Genomic DNA, 20404 nt, shown 5'->3' on the forward strand with positions numbered 1-20404 from the left:
TTTGCATCATGGGTAACAGTTTGTGTAAAAACTGTAAGATTTATTGTAGTAATGCCTACTAAACAGCTCTTTCTGAAAGCTTTCTCTGTGACAAGGTTCTTGGTGGCGGTCCAACTTTGCAATGTAAAGGTTAGACAAACTTGAATGCTTGACCAGTCTGGCACAAAACACTGCAAAGGTAAATATTTAGTGCAGATCTCTATTTTTTTTTTACCATTTCCTATTATGCTATTTTTAACCAAAAGTGTTGGAGTTTCAATTCCCCCACATTCCTTAGTTTAAGTCTAAAATCCGGACATTGTGTTCATGTAAGCCGATTTCTATTATTTTGTTTTATTACTTTAGTTTCTATTGAATTTTGAACAACTGAACAGTCACCTCAATTTGTGTATATAAATATGGAAAACACTCAACAACAAAAAACTAAAACAAATGGACAAACAAAAATGGAAACAGGTCCCGTGAAGAAAGATAGAAATATAATGTATACATTTCAAGTTGCTGCTTTATCCCCTAATGAGTCCAAGCTGTGTAAAATGTTCATTTCTGCCATCTTTTGGCATATAAATCTTCTCTTAAAAAGGTCCCATGGCATGAAAATGTCCCTTTATGAGTGTTTTTTTTTACGTTAATATGAGTCCCCCCAGCCTGCCTATGGTTCCCCAGTGGCTACAATGGTGATAGGTGTAAAATGAAAAGCTCAGATGGGCTGATTTGACTTCCGATACAGTATTAGGGGACCACTAAGGCCTATATAAAAGAGACTTCAGATACAGTATTAGGGGACCACTAAGGCCTATATAAAAGAGACTTCAGATACAGTATTAGGGGACCACTAAGGTCTATATAAAAGAGACTTCCGATACAGTATTAGGGGACCACTAAGGCCTATATAAAAGAGACTTCAGATACAGTATTAGGGGACCACTAAGGTCTATATAAAGAGACTTCCGATACAGTATAGGGGACCACTAAGGTTCTATATAAAGAGACTTTGATACAGTATTAGGGGACCACTAAGGTCTATATAAAAGAGACTTCCGCTACAGTATTAGGGGACCACTAAGGCCTATATAAAAGAGACTTCCGATACAGTATTAGGGGACCACTAAGGTCTATAAAAAGAGACTTCAGATACAGTATTAGGGGACCACTAAGGTCTATAAAAAAGAGACTTCAGATACAGTATTAGGGGACCACTAAGGTCTATATAAAAGAGACTTCAGATACAGTATTAGGGGACCACTAAGGTCTATATAAAAGAGACTTCACATTCTGCGGTGCCATGTTCATCTGCTACGTCCTGCTGTGCCTTGTAATGCCGCACAGTGCCCTGCTATGCTATGAACTACTACAAAGAACTGCTACAAACTACTATTTTTATCTATTTTTGTTATTTCCGCTAACCCCAACCGGTCGTCAGACGCCGCCTACCAAGAGCCTGGGTCTGTCCCAGGTTTCTTCCAAAAGGGAAGTTTTTCCTCGCCACTGTCGCACTGTTGCTTGCTCTGGAGGAAACTGCTAGAACTGTTGGGTCCTTGTAAATTCTGGAGTGTGGTCTAGACCTACTCTATCTGTAAAGTGTCTTGAGATAACTCTTGTTATGAATTGATACTATAAATAAAATTGAATTGAATTGAATAGATACAGTATTAGGGGACCACTAAGGGGTATATAAAAGATACTTCAGATACAGTATTAGGGGACCACTAAGGTCTATATAAAAGAGACTTCAGATACAGTATTAGGGGACCATTAAGGTCTATATAAAAGAGACTTCAGATACAGTATTAGGGGACCACTAAGGTCTTTATAAAAGAGACTTCAGATACAGTATTAGGGGACCACTAAGGTCTATATAAAAGAGACTTCAGATACAGTATTAGGGGACCACTAAGGTCTTTATAAAAGAGACTTCAGATACAGTATTAGGGGAACACTAAGGTCTATATAAAAGAGACTTCAGATACAGTATTAGAGGACCACTAAGGTCTATATAAAAGAGACTTCAGATACAGTATTAGGGGACCACTAAGGTCTATATGAAAGAGACTTCAGATACAGTATAGGGGACCACTAAGGTCTATATAAAAGAGACTTCAGATACAGTATTAGGGGACCACTAAGGTCTATATAAAAGAGACTTCAGATACAGTATTAGGGACCACTAAGGTCTACATGAAAGAGACTTCAGATACAGTATTAGGGGACCACTAAGGGGTATATAAAAGATACTTCAGATACAGTATTAGGGGACCACTAAGGTCTATATAAAAGAGACTTCAGATACAGTATAGGGGACCATAAGGTCTATATAAAAGAGACTTCAGATACAGTATTAGGGGACCACTAAGGTCTTTATAAAAGAGACTCAGATACAGTATTAGGGGACCACTAAGGTCTATATAAAAGAGACTTCAGATACAGTATAGGGGACCACTAAGGTCTTTATAAAAGAGACTTCAGATACAGTATTGGGGGAACACTAAGGTCTATATAAAGAGACTTCAGATACAGTATTAGAGGACCACTAAGGTCTATATAAAAGAGACTTCAGATACAGTATTAGGGGACCACTAAGGTCTATATGAAAGAGACTTCAGATACAGTATAGGGACCACTAAGGTCTATATAAAAGAGACTTCAGATACAGTATTAGGGGACCACTAAGGTCTATATAAAGAGACTTCAGATCAGTATTAGGGGACCACTAAGGTCTACATGAAAGAGACTTCAGATACAGTATTAGGGGACCACTAAGGTCTATATAAAAGAGACTTCAGATACAGTATTAGGGGACCACTAAGGTCTATATAAAGAGACTTCAGAAAGCAGATAGTGAGGAGATGTTTTTTACAGTGTGTTCTGGGGACAGGCAGCTAGCAGATAGGGTGGAGATGTTTGCTGTATGTGACAACAAATGTAGCCTAAAACACACGTGACATCGCTTAGAGCACCTTTAATCAAAGCTAGTTTACTATAGGCAAACAATGTCATCATTCTTAATCTCACCATGGCTACATACTATAGTATATGTAGAAAATAAGTTATTGTGGTTTGACAAAACAAACCATGACTCAATGTCCACTTATTTGCTTTTTTTCCAGAGCCTTCAACTGTATCGCAAAGTCTATTTAATTAAAAGCTCCAGAAAATGAGCTATTGAGTAGACTTGTCAAACTATTTCCAGGACCTAGAAGAAGAAGAAGACATGCCTTTATCTATCCCACGAGGGGAAATTCACAATTTTCACTCTTGTTAGTAGAGTTGCACACACATTAAACACAGGCCTGATTTACACATGTTTAGAACCTATACGTGCTCTACACACTAATGGACAGATGTCAGAGTGTGGGGGCTCTCCTGGCAGGAGCGCTCGAGCAGTTGGGGGTTTGATGCCTTGCTCAAGGGCACCTTGGTAGTGCCCAGGAGGTGAACTGGCACCTCTCCAGCTATCAATAAATCTTCGGTCTGTACAGGTTGCCAACCCAACTCCCTGAGCTACTACCACCACCTTTTGTGAACCCCCACTGAACTTTTGTGTGAACGTTTTTTTTCAGTGTGGTTTGGGTGAACTGGCCCTTTAAATGCCACATCATCACAAATCTCCATCATGAGGTTTAACAATCAGGATGTAAAGTGCTGATTGTAAGACTGAGCTGAAGCAGCAATAACAAATCAAGTACTTTCAAGGCCTTCCATTCAATGCCTGTACTTAACAAGGCATTATCTTATGTTTTTTTTTTGTTTTTTTTCAACCTATCTGCCTATCAGATGTGTCCTGGGTGGCTCTGCTGTAGAGAGGAGAAGCCACAATGCTTCACAGAGCTCCTGAGTGCATTGCACACTACAAAGAGCGCCATTACATCAATTCTGTGCTGTCAAACTCTATCAAGAAGGAGCGGCTTTGCATCCAAAGGCCTCTCATCCCGCTCTGTGTGTGGCACCCCCACTGAGCCACCTGGTGCAGAGACCTTGTCATCTTTTATATGAGCACCAAGTCCCAGCCTTCTGCTCTTTGCTGACAACACGCTCACCATTAAATATTAACATTGCCATTAAAGATCACAGCTCGGTCCTCCTGATAGGAGGGCGTGTCGGCAAGCACACACACATACCGAGGCATGCATAATATACCTGCGCATGAGTTCCTGCGCATGCACTCACACACACACAGTCTCACACACACACACACCACACACCACACACACACACACACACACACACACACACACACACACACACACATTAAAGCTACATCAAATTACACATCCGAGAAAGTGTGTACCCTCAAGTCCTGACAGGATTTCTTTAGCTCGTGTTTAAAAAATTGATTACCCTGCCATCCCCCTGCTCTGTGCTGCACCGTCTACATGACACAATTTCTTTGACAAGGAAGGGGAAAAAATAATAACACAATCCCACACATCAAGTTTCTAATTTTGGAAATGCAGTTCATTGTTTTATTTATTTACTTTTTAAATCTAGACGTTATCAGGTGTTTGTATCTTCTTCTTGACTGGAGAACATGATTTATGGCTTTAGGATGAATTAATCCGCTGATTAGTGTGAAAATCCATCAATAAGTGTGGGAGAGAGCAGCAAAAGAGCATGTTGTTTGTTTGTAAGATTGACAGTAGAACACACACCCACACACCCACACACCCACACCACCACACACACACACACACACACAGACACACACACACACCACACACAACACACCAAGTCGATGGTTAGTGGAGATGCTTAGAGCAGGAATGGAGCGCTTACCGTCTGCTAACAACAGGGCTGTGAGGGAGAGAAGAGAGGGAAGAGGAGGAGGGGAAGGAGGAAGACATGGAGAAAACATACAGGATGAGCAGTGGAAATGGAAAAAAACATGCATAAGGAGGAAAACGGGTTGATAAGGAGGAGAGAAATGTGATGGCCTCAGAAAACGGGCTGGCCATTGACCCCGCGGTGGAATATATATAGCACTGTTCGTTCAACTGGCTGAGGGAGAGGAGGAATATGGGATTTTGTATTTTTTTTATGGGCACAAAGGGAGGATCGAGGTTTATTAAGGGGAAAAATGTCCGATACAAATCAACCAAATGGCCAGATATTTTGTGACATCATCTCCAGCTATGAGCATAACATTAACTCAAACTTTGTATTACTCCCAGCTGACACCCTTATTAACCTCTATTAAACAAGTTCAGTATGAAATAGTGGTCGGGCCAATATATGTATTTGCCAGAACTTGGCCTTTCGTTATTAATAATAACATTTTATATTTCCCATGCATTGCGTCACATTATCATAATATAAAAAACACAAAAAAAAGCTAATAATGCTTGAATTGGATTAAATTAAGCTCTAAACTTTAAAGATCAAGTAGGAGTATTAAAAATAGATTCAACGATGAATCATTTAAAAGATGGCAGAGATTAGGAAAATTCATAGATATAAAAGAAGAAGAATTAGCAAGGTAACAATTAGGTTACAGCTTTTTTTTAAATATAAAACGTATTTTTAGCATCTACCTAAATTGTGAAACTAAATTGTAAATTGGTTTTTCTTCCAGATTCCAGCTGTGTAAAAAACTAATGAATGTGAATGAACGTCTTCTTTACAAGAACACAACAGTTGTTGTATGTATACTTATGAGAGTGCCAGTTTTGCCACTGTCAACATGGCGGGGGTGTGGATGACAAGATTTTTCTGACAGCTTGAGTTGGAAGAGTGGGGGTGGGGGGGTTCCTTCAACCTGACATGAATAGCTGCCAGTCAGCCTGAAAGCCTTGCTAGTTGTTAGAGATTTTTAGTTTCTCACACAGGCCTAATTGATGCTCCAGAGGCATTTCTTTTCTGTAGATACAGAATCTTGATAATTATTAAAATATCAGATTCACAAATAGATATCTGCTAGATATTAGCTATTGGGCGCTTCAATTAAAAGAAAACGGGTGATATTAGCGTTCAAAATATTCTTATTGTGAGAAGAAAAGTTGTTCATCAGGACTCATTTCACTAGGACCTATCATATCACATATTTGTAATTCACAGTTTTTGAAACTCTTCCAATACACAGCACGAAAGAACATCATGCAATGCAAAATGAAGTCTTAACACAAAGTAAATCATTGAAGAACGGAACAAACTCAACAAATGTTGGCACATTGACGTAGCTAAAAGAAATAAAATTGAGAAAGAAACATTGGAAGAGCAATTCAACTAAAACGGCCATGCTTCATATAAATGAAACCTTTGATACACCTTTTTTTTTTTTAGGAGGGACCTGTCTCGGACCTGGGACGGCTGGAAAGAGTCTGTGGTTTATGCAACCATTCTCCAATGCTTTTGTGTTTTATCTTACTAATATTGGACTTGCTACATTATTATTGGAACTTTTAAAATGTCGTTGTAGGGCGCCCGGATAGCTCAGTTGGTAGACTGGGCCCTGGATCGACTCCGACCTGCGGCCCTCTGCTGCATGTCATTCCCCCTCTCTCCCCTTTCATGTCTACAGCTGTCCTGTTGAATAAAGGCCTAAAAATGCCCCCCAAAAAATGTAATTGTAAAATATGAGTTTCCATGTATTTTTTATTATTATTATAAAGCAGGTCAAGATGCTATTGAAATACTGTTAAAGTACAGCCGGCATTCAGGAGCGAGCTGTCAGGACTTCCGTACTGTTGTGATGTCACAACTATACTGTATATACACGTAGACAGTGTTGTTACAGTCATTCCCTGGCTGCAATGACGGAGCAGAGACACCAAGGCCTGGAAACGCTGACCAATCAGAGGAGACTGGGCTTTTTTGAGAGGGTTATATAGAAATCTGAAAATACAAGCGTGAACCTTAAAATGAGCATGATATGGGACCTTTAACATTCTATACTTTTAGAATAGTGCCAATGTTGAATTTATGGCTGTGGCAATTTTCAGTTAATTCAAAAAAAAAATAAGGATGCTACTTTTGCCCATTTTTGCCATCCAAGGAGGGGGGGGGGAATCTTGTTTTAAATTTCCCCTGTGAGGTTTCTTCCAGTTTGTCTTACTGTATGTCCTACGGCTTTTTAAAGAAGGTCTATTTACTGGAGCAGTCTGAGGTTTTGATTAAAAGATGTACTTCAGCGAGGGAACAGATTTGTATTCACCCACTCAGATCTGGTATTCTGACAATCCATCATGGACGAGGCTGCAAATCATCTTGCTCCAACCAACCACAAAAACCATCCGCACAATATAAAATAAACTATGCTGATGATGAAGGTGCCTCATGCAGATGCTCAGAAACTATCCTGCCCCTTCCTTAGCCTGCCTGATTGTTTATCTGCATGCTGTATACGCAGAGCTGATCAGTGACACAACGCAACTCGCTCCAATGCCCACGGCAAAGTGTAAACCATAACTAAATGATGATTAAGAATAAAAAGAGGCTCAAAAAGTCATCCAGTGAGGCAGATAATTACATGACAGGATACGCCATAAGTGGATGAAGAGAGAGGAGAAAGCCTTTCCGTGCCTTTTAGCCTCTGGAGATTCACGTTGACAAGTCTCCCTTTTGACGTCTTTATCATAATTTCTCCTTACATTCATAAAACAAGGACACAATGTTCACGCTCTTAAAGGGATCAGAGGCTCGGAAGGACAAAACAAAGCTGCTTATATCTTCCATGAATGGTCCGGCTCTTTCTGAAACCTCCTTCAACCAAGACATGATACCAATTAACCTGTTTGTGTTCGGAGGCAGCTTATCAACTTCCTAAATCAAATACACTCCACAGTTAATCATCATTAGTAGCAAAGTGCATTAATTGCTGTGGGCGACTTGCTTCATTATCATTAGTACTAGCCGAGCCGTGCTGAAGCCAAGTGTGGTATAAAACCCAGCTGTGGTGAGTCTGAGTGTCCGTACCCCAGTCAGTGATAGCAGCGTGACATTTAGTAAAGGGAGTGGCAAACACACACATTCAGATAAATAGATACAAACCGCACAAACAGGAACAGATGACGTCAAAGCACACAGGCACATAAAATACAGATGCACAAACACAAACTAACACGCACAGAAAACTAAGGCCGCTACTAACGAGGAATTAGGGCTGGGCGATATGGAGAAAATCAAACATCATGATATTCTTGACCAGATACCTCAATGACGATACCGGGAGGACATTGTAGGGTTGACTATTGGTGCTTTCACAAAATGTTACTTACACAATGAGATTTTTGATAAATAATCATCAGAAATGATATCACGACTTAGTGGGTAAAGGTTAATAATAGAACCGCTAGAATAGTCTGGTAAGTTCAGAGAATGACAATACTGCAAATCAATGCAGCCTGTAAACACTTATGCCATAATACGATATTACAATATCCAAAATCTAAGACAATATCTCATATCGCGACATTGATACAACATCGCTATATCGCCCAGCCCTATGATGAATCTGTTAACAATTCTTATGATTAATCAACTAATGATTTAGTCTGTAAAATGTCATTAATGGAATATTGAAAAGTGCCCATAACACTATCTTAAAGACAAATCTTAGAATTGCTTTCTATGAGAACCTTTTTGTGGGACAAGTTAACTGCAACTCCCAGGGTTCATCCAATCACAGAGCTTAAAATCCTTTTATGTGCACCCTTGATTGCAACCTGAAGCTAAGAGTCAATAATCAAACGTTTTACATTAGCTACTGCTCCGATTCAAGCCTCTGACAGGTTTTTTATCCCAGCAACTGTGGCCAAGGCTCATGGGTAATGTAGTACTTTGAGCTGCCCGCTGTGCCAAACGGATAAACAAAACATGACTATTAAAACTGGAGGTCATAACATCAACATATGTGATCAGTACATCCAAGAGAGCGTGTTCATAAACACCAAGGATACCGTTATAAAGAACAAATTTAAAGGGGAATATATAAATGTGGAAAACACTTCCAGAACCCATCGCAACTCCTTAACCTTATACGCCCATAAAAGGTAGCAGTGTGCCACCAAAAGTCAGGGCAAAAAAAAAGCAATATTATTAGTTATTAGTATTAATAATATTATTTCAGCACAGAAAAGCAACAGACATGCATATAAACACAGATGTAAACTTGCAGACGGATAAAGACTTGCACATACACACAGCCAAACATGATGCTAATAAAGGAACACACACACTAACAGAGGTGTTTCAAACACACACTCATAGTACCAATTGTGCACACAATCCAGAAGGTTGTCATTGTGCCAGCAGTACAATTGCGACAGGGAAGAATAACCAAAGGGATGTAATTGGAGGGGGGTAGGAGTGCGTGTGTGTGACGGTTAGGGTGGGGTGTCTGTGTTTAACCGTTGTCATCATCAGCGTGTTCTCCGGCGCACTCGGCCGAATCAGATCTGTCTCGTTACAAAAGACTGAATCCTTCTCCGGCTCTCACAAACAGCAGGGCTCTGAGTCACAGCGTCGATACAGCTGCTAATGCACGCCTTCTCTCTCCTCAGCTCATTAAGACAGAATCATCATTTGACTTATCAGGGCTATTCTGGTTCGCAGAGGCCGGAGGTGGATATGCGCCTGGAGCTGCATGTGTGGATGGGTGGAGGGAGGACAAGGTGTGCAGAAGAAGAAAAAATCTGGTATATGTAGGAAGAAAGGAACGGGGGAAGATGGCTGAATGAATTTATGGAGCACAAGAGGGATAGAAACAAGGGCTGATGGAGGGATTGCTGCAGGAAGAAGAGGAGGAATGGGGGGCAATGATGGTAAAAGGAAAGTGGAAAAAACACTAATGGAGTATGGAAGAGGTATTGGATTGTGGCGATTGGAAAAAGGAATAGAAGGATGAAAAGAGTGGTAGATACAAGGAGGAGAGGAAGGACAGTGATGCAGGGATTGATGAATGGCTATTGTTTGAAAGGAGGAGTGGACGGGTAGGGCGTACCCATCAGGTACAGACGAACGGAGAATGAAGGAAAGGCGAATGGATAAATTGGTGAATGGATTTATGGACTGATGGAGGGACTGTCAGAAACGAGAGAGGAAGAAGAAGCAAGACTGTAGGAGGAATATTAAAGATGGTGTGTGGAGTAATGGAGGGATGGAGGGATGGAGAGTGGAGCGTTGGATATATGGAGGGATAGAAGAATAGGAACATGGATGGATGATTGACAGAGGTGGGAGGATTTGGGGATCGGTGGAGGTATAGGAGAGGATAAATTAGGGAGATGGAGCAATAATGAGATGGGAGAAGGAAGGAGTTTGACATATGGAGGAATGGTAACTTTTATCGTGCTCTGGACAAGTGCTTCACACATTCCCGGCTGCTCTCATTCACTGTTCCTATGGATACCTACGAAAGGTGTGGCGCTAATTAACACGTATATACTGTAACCCGTGTACTCTTGAGCCTGGACGTGGGGGTTGGGTTGGATAGGTGAGTCAAACAAACACAGGAATTTCACCCCAAAGACCACTGTTCGTTTCAGCGTTGAGTTATTTTACTTTTGTTATTAATTTACGTACTTAAAGGAGAATTCCGGTCAATTCCAACACATCGCTCTGTTGTCTGTAAATGAGGAGTGCAGTCAGTAGATAGAAAAATGAAACCAATCGGTGCTGCCTACACCGTGTAATCCTCCTGCTAGAGTTAGCACCCAACAGGCTTAAATAGAGCGAGTTTTAAATGTGTTTTTAGTCTCTAAACATGTTCAAAAGGTCATTAAAAGTGCCTACCCATGTGCAGTGATTCCTTCTGAGGGAACACAGTGACTCTGACAACAGTAGAAAGTTGAGTTAATCCATACCTCTGTTTATTTCCTGTTTCCCGGTGAAGTCCACACTAGTCGATTGTTGAATTCATACAATCCAATATTCCAAAATGTATTTTTTCCACTCAGTGTCCTCGTTATGTCCTTTAGTAATGACTATGTAGAAACAGGCTGTGACCTGACACCACAGGTCAGGTCACAGCCTGACACAACCTGAGACAACTTGCCCTGTTTAAGCCTGTTGGGTGCTAACGCTAGCAGGAGGATAACACGGTGTAGGCAGCACCGATTGGTTTCATTTTCCTCTCTACTGACAGCACTCCACATTTACAGACAACAGAGCTACGTGTTGGAATCGACCGGAATTCTCCTTTAACTAACGGCATGTACATGAGTTAAGTAAAAAATGTACTTATTTAACCCAAACCACGATCTTTTACTTAACCTAACCATGTCGTTTTTGCAGGCTTGCGTAGGCCTACAGATGGCCCCTTCTGCTTGACATAAAACTCAAGCATAACTTCCTATGCACAGTTGTATCAGGACACGTTGTACATTCACACACCTTTTGGCAGCAGAGCTACCATGGAAGGAAGAAGTGTGGCGTTCATTGTCTTGCCCAAGGACACTTTGCTACAGTACATGATGGCAGAAGAATGGGCAACATGGTCCACCACCTGAGCCACATCCAAAACAGTGATGGAGTAGAAAAATGGATGAATGAATGAATTGATGGGCAGGAGGATGGAGGGTTGAAAGGAAAAACACATGGAAGCTTGTGAGGATTGGAACGGATGAAGGGACTAGTAGCTATAGGTTAGGAGTCGGGTTGGTGAGTAGACATGGAGGGATGACTGATGTTTGACTACAACTGTCCAATCATGGGGCTTCCTTATAAAGACACTATCTACTGTTCTGAGTCATCATTCTTGATAAGACACACACATACACACACACACACACACACACACACACACACACACCACACACACACACAGGGGCGTAGCACAAAATTCTGGGCCCTGTAGAAAGGTATTTTCCATGGGCCCCTCCCCGCATCCACAGCTATTCATGTTAGCATCTTTTTGGGCCCTCCTCACATCAGGGCCCTGGGTACTCAGTCCCCTTTTTCCACCCAAGTCTGACACCCCTACCCCTGCGCGCACACACACACACCACACACACACACACACACACACACACACACACACACACACGAGAATATTTATACCCATATTGTACATCCACCTACAGACGTATCGGCCCACAGACTGTGAGTGAAAACATGCTGCAGACAATCAGAGTTCCTCCTGCAGCTCAGAGCGATGTGTTAAATAATAACGGTTCAAGATTGCAGCTGAGCGACCACGTCGCCGGTCTGCGCCGCTACTCAACTCGCACCAGACACACACTGTCGGAGAGCAACGAGATGACAAAGACAGATGCTTCAGCTGCCTTTTATTATCTTTCAATATGCAGACTGTGTAACGCGTCCATCATCTTGTTATGCTCTATCCATGTTTCTGACGGCATGGAATCGGAAGGAGTCAAAATGCTGAGTACACGCCATACTTCATCTTCTGAGGCAGCGCTGCCAGACTGAATGGACTGATAATTTAACTGAATGCTGGATGATTTCACTCGAGCATCCTGATGGAGGTCTTTCACGGATGAAAAGTCATGTTTTTTAATCTTGCTGAGCTAATTAAAGCCGCTATGTGTAGCATTTTGACATCAATAAATCTTTTAACACATTCATCTTGAGATATTAGGGTGATTACTGTAAACAAATACAATCATTGGCAAGAAAATTGGCACCGTCTACCAGTCACAAGGCTGTGTTTTTTATATTTAATTCAGCCTGTAATCGCGGTTTGCTTTACAGTGCAAAGCCGGGAAAGGTCACTGACTCTTCCAGAACAAATGGAGCTAAAGCTTGATCCCTTTTTATCCTCAGTAAAGTACCTTTCAAAAACACATTTTGATATTGCATAACATTACAGACAGAGCAGTTAAATATGGATTTTGTCCTTATCTGACCACATGTTGCATGTCTCTTGAATGGTTTGTTGTATTGGGAAACATAGGCCTACCTACATGCTTTCTTGTCGAGAGTTACAGTAGATGAAAAGATTGGTGCCTGTCTGTTAGCTACAGAGAACAGCCAGTTAGCTTAGCTTAGCACAATCACTGAAAACAGGAGAAAACAGTTAGCCAGGAAGTTACTGTCCTGGCCAATTTCCCTACACAACCCCTTGTCAAAACAATTTTTTTAATTTCCATTTCTGTATAAATTAACCCCCCCCCCCCAATCCAGTCTTAATGCTAAAATAAGCCAACTGGATACTGCCTGTAGTTCCATATTTACAGTACAGACATGAGAGTGGTTTCAATCTTTAAATCTAACTCTCGCTAAGAAAGTCTTTTCCAAAAATAAACTCTTCCTTTAAGAAGGACATGTGAAAATAAAAATGTACCAAAAGAAACAGATTCCCTTTTAGGTTCCATATTTTGTTTAATCTGTATGACTGGAGACGTCTGGTTGGGAAAGCCTACAAACCCCAGACAGCCTGCCTCTGGACGCACTGGAGACGCTCCTAATCAGCCCATATGCTGCATTTCACATGGGACACTTTCTCATATTAACAAGAGTCTTGTTCCTTTAGCTATTTTTGTCTGAGTCTCTGTTGGTTCTTCCTCCACGGCCTTTTGTTCCACTCTGAATCTCTCCCTTTATCCCTTCCCAGCCTCTGTCTCCTTTCTTTATCTCTAATTACCCCTCTCTACACCCCACTATCTCTCACACATCTTTCTACTTCTCCACTCATCCCTTGATTTTCTGTATTTTCCGGTTTCATTCCCTAATGTTTGTCTCTCTCTCTCTCCCTTTCCCTTTGTTTGCTGTCATCTCTCTGCAACTATTAATACCAAGTATAAAATGTCCAAGCATACTGAGCAGCTAAATGTAATGTTGTCCTTGAACCGGTGGCCTGACACACATTATTTGAGGTAGATCAACCAACAAATGTACTTTTGGATTGTTTTGTTTAAAGGCACACTCCACCGTTTGTTGAAATAGGGCTTATCATGCTCTCCCCTAGCTGTAGATAGGTGGGGCCAACGCATTTTTTTTTAAATCTCAGTGCATGCATTGTTTTAGTTCGGTGCATCTGGACTGGTGGTTAGGGGCATCTGGTAAGGATGCCTCCTGGGCGCCTCCCTAGGCAGGTGTTCCAGGCACGTCCAGCTGGGAGGAGGCCTCGGGGAAGACCCAGGACTAGGTGGAGGGGTTATATCTCCAACCTGGCCTGGGAACGCCTCGGGATCCCCCAGTCGGAGCTGGTTAACCCTTGTATGGTCTTCACTTTCGTGACCCTCTCGTATCCCTCGGGTCAAACTGACCCGTGACTTATTTGGGGTTTAAAAAAGAATTCTGAAACAAAATTTTACTTCATAATTTATTAACAAATATTGTCTTTATCTCAATTTCAAACAATTGAGATAACATATATGTTTAGGGAATGCAATCAGTCTCTACTAGAACACAATTAAAAATGGAAGTGGGATTCGTTTTTTGGCATAAAGTAATAATTCATGTTAAAAATCCACTATGGAAAAAACACAAGTGGTCATATCCAGAATCATTTTCTGAATAGAGTCAGGAATACATGTTTATCACAGAAAATAAGGTAAGGTCAGTAATTTTGAGGTAGATATAATGTACTGGAAGAAATGTAATGTACTATTTGTCTTCTTGTAAAAATTTGAAATGAATGACTGGATGTATGAATACCATACGAGGGGTAAGGTGGCTCAGGAAAGGGAAGTTTGGGTTCCCCTGCTGAAGCTGCTGCCCCCGCAACCCATTACCGGATAAGCGGACAAAGATGGACACCAGCAGCGCCGCCGCTGGTTAGCTTAGCGTGGTGAGTGGAATCCTATGTTGCTGGTTAGCCGGTTGTGAGTAAAAGTGAACCTAATTACTTCTTGTGGCTTGCTATTCACAACGAGTACCAATAGCAATGCAGATTAAGACTTGACAGTTTCCTAGGCAGATATTGATTTGGGACTACATTGGGTGGACGCACAGCCAAAGCACTGCTATATGGCGCAGAGATATCACGCAGCAACTCTGTGTGAGTACAGGTCTAATATGGGTCGATCTATCCCGTAAAATAATCATGTGTCATATTTACAGTGATAACTTACTCTGTGGACAGCTGTTTATTGGGTCCAGACTTTATCACATCAAAAAAAGTCGAGGACTACAGGATGTTTCACATCCTCGGGCTGTGGAGTTATCGCAAACTCCTACGCAGCTCTTCTTCTGAAAACTCTGGTTCGTAGAGGTATGCTTGTGGATCTTGACTGTCTGAGAAGTCATCCTCTTCTCTCACAAAAACTGCCATGTTCATTGCCATTCACTGTCTTCTGTAGGAAAAATAGCCAGCTATGCATGTCGGGTATGTTGACGGAAGTTTGGGGGTTTAAGGTGCTGTGTGATCTTTGGCTGTGCTTCCACCCAATATAGTCCCAAGTCAATATCTGCCTAGGAAAACGTCTGGTCTTTTTAAAATAATTTTTGGGCATTTGTAGGCCTTTATTGGCAGGACAGCTGAAGACATGAAAGGGGAATGACATGCAGCAAAGGGCCGCAGGTCGGAATCAAATCCGGGCCCGCTGCGTCGAGGAGTAAACCTCTATATATGCGTGCCCGCTCTACCAACTTAGCTATCCGGGTGCCTGGAAATGGTCTAGTCTTGATCTGCATTGCTATTTGTACTTGTTAAGAATATGCGGGCCACAAGAAGTAATTAGGTTGTTGTTTTTTGTTGGCTCACTTTTACTCACAACATGCTAACCGGCAACATAGGTTTCCATTCACTACGCTAAGCTAACTAGCGATGGTGCTGCAGGTGTTGCACCAGACTAAAACAATGCATGCACTGAGACAAAAAACTGCGTTGGCCCCCCTATCTACAGCTAGCGGAGACCGTGATAAGCCATACTTCAACAAAAGGTGGCGTGTTCCTTTAAAGAAATGTAATTATCCCAGGATATGTACAACAAATTAGCATTAAATGATACTTGGGACTTCCTTTTCCATACATACAGATATACAATGAACTGATAGAAAGAAACAAAATTGGGATGTGCAATCTGACCAAGGTTTGTAGAGGTAGGAATGAGCTGATTATTTTTTGTCATTGAGTAAAAATCTATTGAGGTAAATAGGACATATTTCTATACCTACCCACCTGCATCTTTTCTTTTTTTTCCACATCCCTTGCTGTCTTTCAGACGCTTTACTCCCCTCTTCTCTCTTTCGTCATATTTCTCTCCTGTCTGTCTTTATGCATCTCTCCCTCCCTGCTTGCCTGTGTCAGTCTGTCTTTTGTCTCTCCTCCTCTCCGGGATTCGTCCAGTCTAGATGTCACGCTGTGCGGATCAAGTGCAGACGAGCTCCCTCTACTTGTTAAAAGTCTGTTTATTCTGCAGCCGTATCAGCATCACTGTTGTGTTAGCAGCAGGCAATTACAGAACAGATTACCAGCCCTGATAATGTCATCAGACCAGGCCTTACACACAAATATCCACACAGTGAACGCACGCGCACACACACACACACACACACACACACACACACACACACACACACACACACACACACACACACACACACACACACACACACACAGAGGTAAAGACTCCAGCAGGGGGGCGCTGTGCTGAGTTCACCAGGGACTGAAGTGTCTCACGGTGGCTCGGTGTGATGTATTGTAGCCACTGTGCTGACATCATTGATGTAACCCTGAGCACTGATTAACAGCCCCGCCCGGCCCAGGGCGCACAGACAGAGCCACGGCCGCCCTCCGAGTTGTCTCATCGGCTTCTCACAGAGGCGAAGCCCCAAGGATCCTTCTGAAGCCCTCAATATCCACTTATCATACGCAACATTAAGAACTTCAACATTACTATCCATTTCTTTTCCACAGAGAGCCGCAGTGGAAGTTATTTTTTTTTGTTTTACTTTCATGTCTTATCCTCTGGGTACGAGACAGCCTGCATATGAATATTTTATCATGTGTATTTAAAGAATTTTGTTCCTAAATGGGACATCCTCCAGAATGGCTGTTCCCACACAATTAAAACAAATGATTAAGCAATGTAAGTCTTTTGTTGACACAATAGTAACCACTTGTAAGACTTGACCATTTGCAGTTTACTCTGGAAATATTGAACAATGACCTTAATGGAAATGAATATATTCATTCATTCATTCATCCTTTTACCCACTTATTGTTGTCATATGGAAAGATTATGACAAAACAATCCCTTGCACAGACATGTAAAAGCCCACTACCCCTCCAAAAATACCCAGACATGAGATCCACACTGACACTCCTCTGAAATATTACAGAAAACCATCAAAGAAAGCCTTAAAGCGGATCTACTCTGCTTTTCTCTCTTATATCTCTTCACTAAGCTCTATGCTAACATCAGTATGCCAACATGCTTACACTTACCAGTAGTTGCTTTGCACTATTAGCACTAAACACAAAGAAGCCTACAGCTGAAGCAGATGGGAATGATATTGGTTTTGAAGGTAGGCTATTTGTTCTTACACAAAAAGGCATTCACGACATAAAGAAAAAAGGCAACCCACCAGTGAAAAACAGGTCTAAAACTATTGAAATGAGCAAAAGACCGGCTTTTTGAACCGTGAAGGCTACCGTAGCTGTGATACGTACTTTGAACTGCGTGGTGTGTGAGAGTTGATTGTGATATATGATCTCAACGCTAGATGGGAAAAATTCCCACACATTTGGACCTTTAAGTGTTTTGGATGAATTTAGATTTATTTTATTACCTCTCTATACTGTATAATAGTTTTTATTGTTAGCGGTGGAGTCTACTATGCTGGACTCAAATTGCCTTCATGACAGGCTGTTCTCATGAACCATTTGTACATATAGTTAGGAAATGTAAAACACAGGGCTTTTAATAGGTTAAGGCTAAAACACAAGATTTTTAACCAGGAAACGTGTGTTCATTTTCTGGGAGTACAACTTAACAGGACCGGTGTTTAGGGTTAGTTTAAATCCAACCAACAATCTTTTTTTCTAATCTTAACTATTGGTTTTTGTGCCTAAACTTAACTGCTGTCTCCGCATGACGGTCAACTTTTGTTGGCTAAGCTCATCTGCAACAGCCTCTGAACATGACTCCAGTAAAATGCTGCTAAACCCAACTGTCGTGACACAACACAAATTGGTGTACGTTTTTGTACAATGTCATAGAAACCCGTACATTAGAATGCGTTTCACATGAGTGATACGTGGGTAATGAGGCTTGCATGTAATCCAGTGTAACTTGATTGACAAATTTGATCAGGACATTACTACTTTTAGCTGCGCTCGGTGACTTTCCAACAACAAATGTGAACTGTCACTTCATAGTGAGGCTCTGGCCTGTCATCGGTAGTCCCATTCAGTAACAAACTAATCTGGTCAAAATTAAATCAGATCATCACAGGGTGCTGTCCGGCATGAAAGAGATGGAGTTTCACGGCTGGACGAAAGAGCACCTGACTTGGACCTCCTCAGAGCGCTAGTAGTGTCAGTGTGGAACAAAGTTGTTCTCAGGGGGAGGGGTTGGAGAAGGTCGTTACCGACATGGACATTAATGAGAGCCCACATAGAAGGTTAGTGCCCCAGCTGGCCCTCGTCTATGCGTTAAGACGTGCCTGACACTGTGCCAGCTCAGGGCGGCTCATCCATAGCTGTACGCTGAGAACAGCCCCCCCCCCCCACCTCTAAGGAACAATTACTGCTCTTCCAGCTCCTCATCACAGATGACGAGGGCTTTCAGAGTGACTCTCCGGCTCATTGTCTCTTTGGTTGACTGTGTCTGTCTTTCTCCACCTCTCTGTCTTTTTTTTAATGCCTAGACCATATATGTTGCCCACTCCTACCTCAGTCTCTATAGCCATCCTCCTCCTCCTCCTCCTCATCTTTCTCCTTCCCCACTTTCCCTCGCTGCCTCTCCCAGCTCCAAATTCAACAGTTCAATTTAAATCCATTTCACCTAAGCCCCTGACAGCACCGTGTGGCATCCATGGAAACTGTTACTAGACAACAATCTCGCTGTGACTCTGCATCCGTGTCGAGGCCACCGGGGGCTGGGAGATGCACTAAAGGCTTTGCTGTGCAGCGTTGATGTGAAAACGCTTATGCCATTTGCTAAGTGACCGGGTTGCGTCCTTCAACTGCGAACCCCAATCTGGGACAGAAAGAGATCGCAACATAAATCACATCAGGCTGGCGGAATGAAACGCATTTGTTTAAAAGCAGCATCATGGCGAACTGAAGCAGAGGGATCGATCTAATTTGATAACAATACGCCAACCTTCTATTGTCATTCCCTGTGCACGGCTGCCCCTGTGACCATCCTATCTGCTGAAACCATGAACATGATGCTAAGGAAATGTGGCTAACAATGCAGCAGTAGTAGTAGAAATGGCTGAAGTAGCCCTACTTAATGGCTCTGTCCTTGAAGAAAGAGTAAAGACACAGTAAATCACCAACACGTCATTTCAAATCCTACACTCACTACTGTACAACAGCACAGCAATCTCAGAGAGGAAAGTTAGCTCTGACCTCCCCAGGAGGCGGTGCTGTAAGTGTACTCTGCAGTTCCACTATTGTTTTAATTTATGGAAAGTTGGGCAAACAATGTGCGTAAAGATAAAGATGCACAACAATGTTGTAATCACAATCAGGGATAATTAAAGGGACCGTTCGTGCAGCGCTTCCCACAATAACACTGCATCACTGAATTACCATTTAATTGCATGTTGATACAATCAATGCTGCTTTGACAGTAAGCTCGGCGCTAGCAAAGAGGGAGCAGCATCCCCCTTTGCATTTCTTCTCTGTATGAATTGTTACAAGACGTCTGCCTTTTAAAATAAGCAACTACTCATGCAAAATGATTGTTGCAAGAGCAACACACATAATATTGTTGAGGTCATAAGCCATCTGAAAAACATTTCTGCTTTTTTCAGCAATAGCCATTTCATGTATATATACATTCTGCAATTACCGCTCTAGTAATAGTAGTTTTCATTGTTAGAGCCAGCCATTCTTGTGCTGGATTCAAATAGCCTTCATATGCACAAAGGATTCAAAGGCATGCACGTAATTCTGCATAACTTTATCCAGGGGCGGACTGGCCATCAGGAGATTTCCCGAACGGCCAGTCCGGTCCATCACGGTTCGAACTGGCCGGAGGTCATATTACTAATTTAATTTAAGATGTCAGTTACAGTTGTAGGTATTATACCAGGTGACAGTACGGCCCACAGCCGTGACATGGGCTGGCCTGGCTCTCACATCCACAGAGAGAGCAAAACTGAGCTCTGGCCCGGCCGTCAGAATGGGACAATTTAATATTGTCAATTTAGAGGGGGGACGTGAGCGGGCGAACGACCCTTCCCAACTTGGACCGCTCCTTACTTTGTTAAATCTGATTGGCTCAGCCTGACCCTCGACCAGGAAACTTACTTCTCTGAAGTTATGATCACAGAGAAAACCTAAAAATGTCTTGTGTGGTGAAAATGAAAAAGTAATGGCCGGCATTGA

At 42.0% G+C, this 20404-nt stretch overlaps 1 protein-coding gene across 1 annotated transcript in view; it reads right to left on the reverse strand.

Annotated features, from left to right (window-relative positions):
• The window catches only part of slc8a3 (solute carrier family 8 member 3), a 161581-nt gene that overhangs the window by 17302 nt on the left and 123875 nt on the right, over positions 1-20404 (reverse strand). The window contains 1 exon segment of the mRNA XM_032499699.1: positions 4774-4791. Within this exon segment, the coding sequence (XP_032355590.1) occupies positions 4774-4791 (18 nt within the window).

Source organism: Etheostoma spectabile, chromosome 20, assembly GCF_008692095.1.
Source record: "Etheostoma spectabile isolate EspeVRDwgs_2016 chromosome 20, UIUC_Espe_1.0, whole genome shotgun sequence".
Lineage (NCBI taxonomy): Eukaryota > Metazoa > Chordata > Actinopteri > Perciformes > Percidae > Etheostoma > Etheostoma spectabile.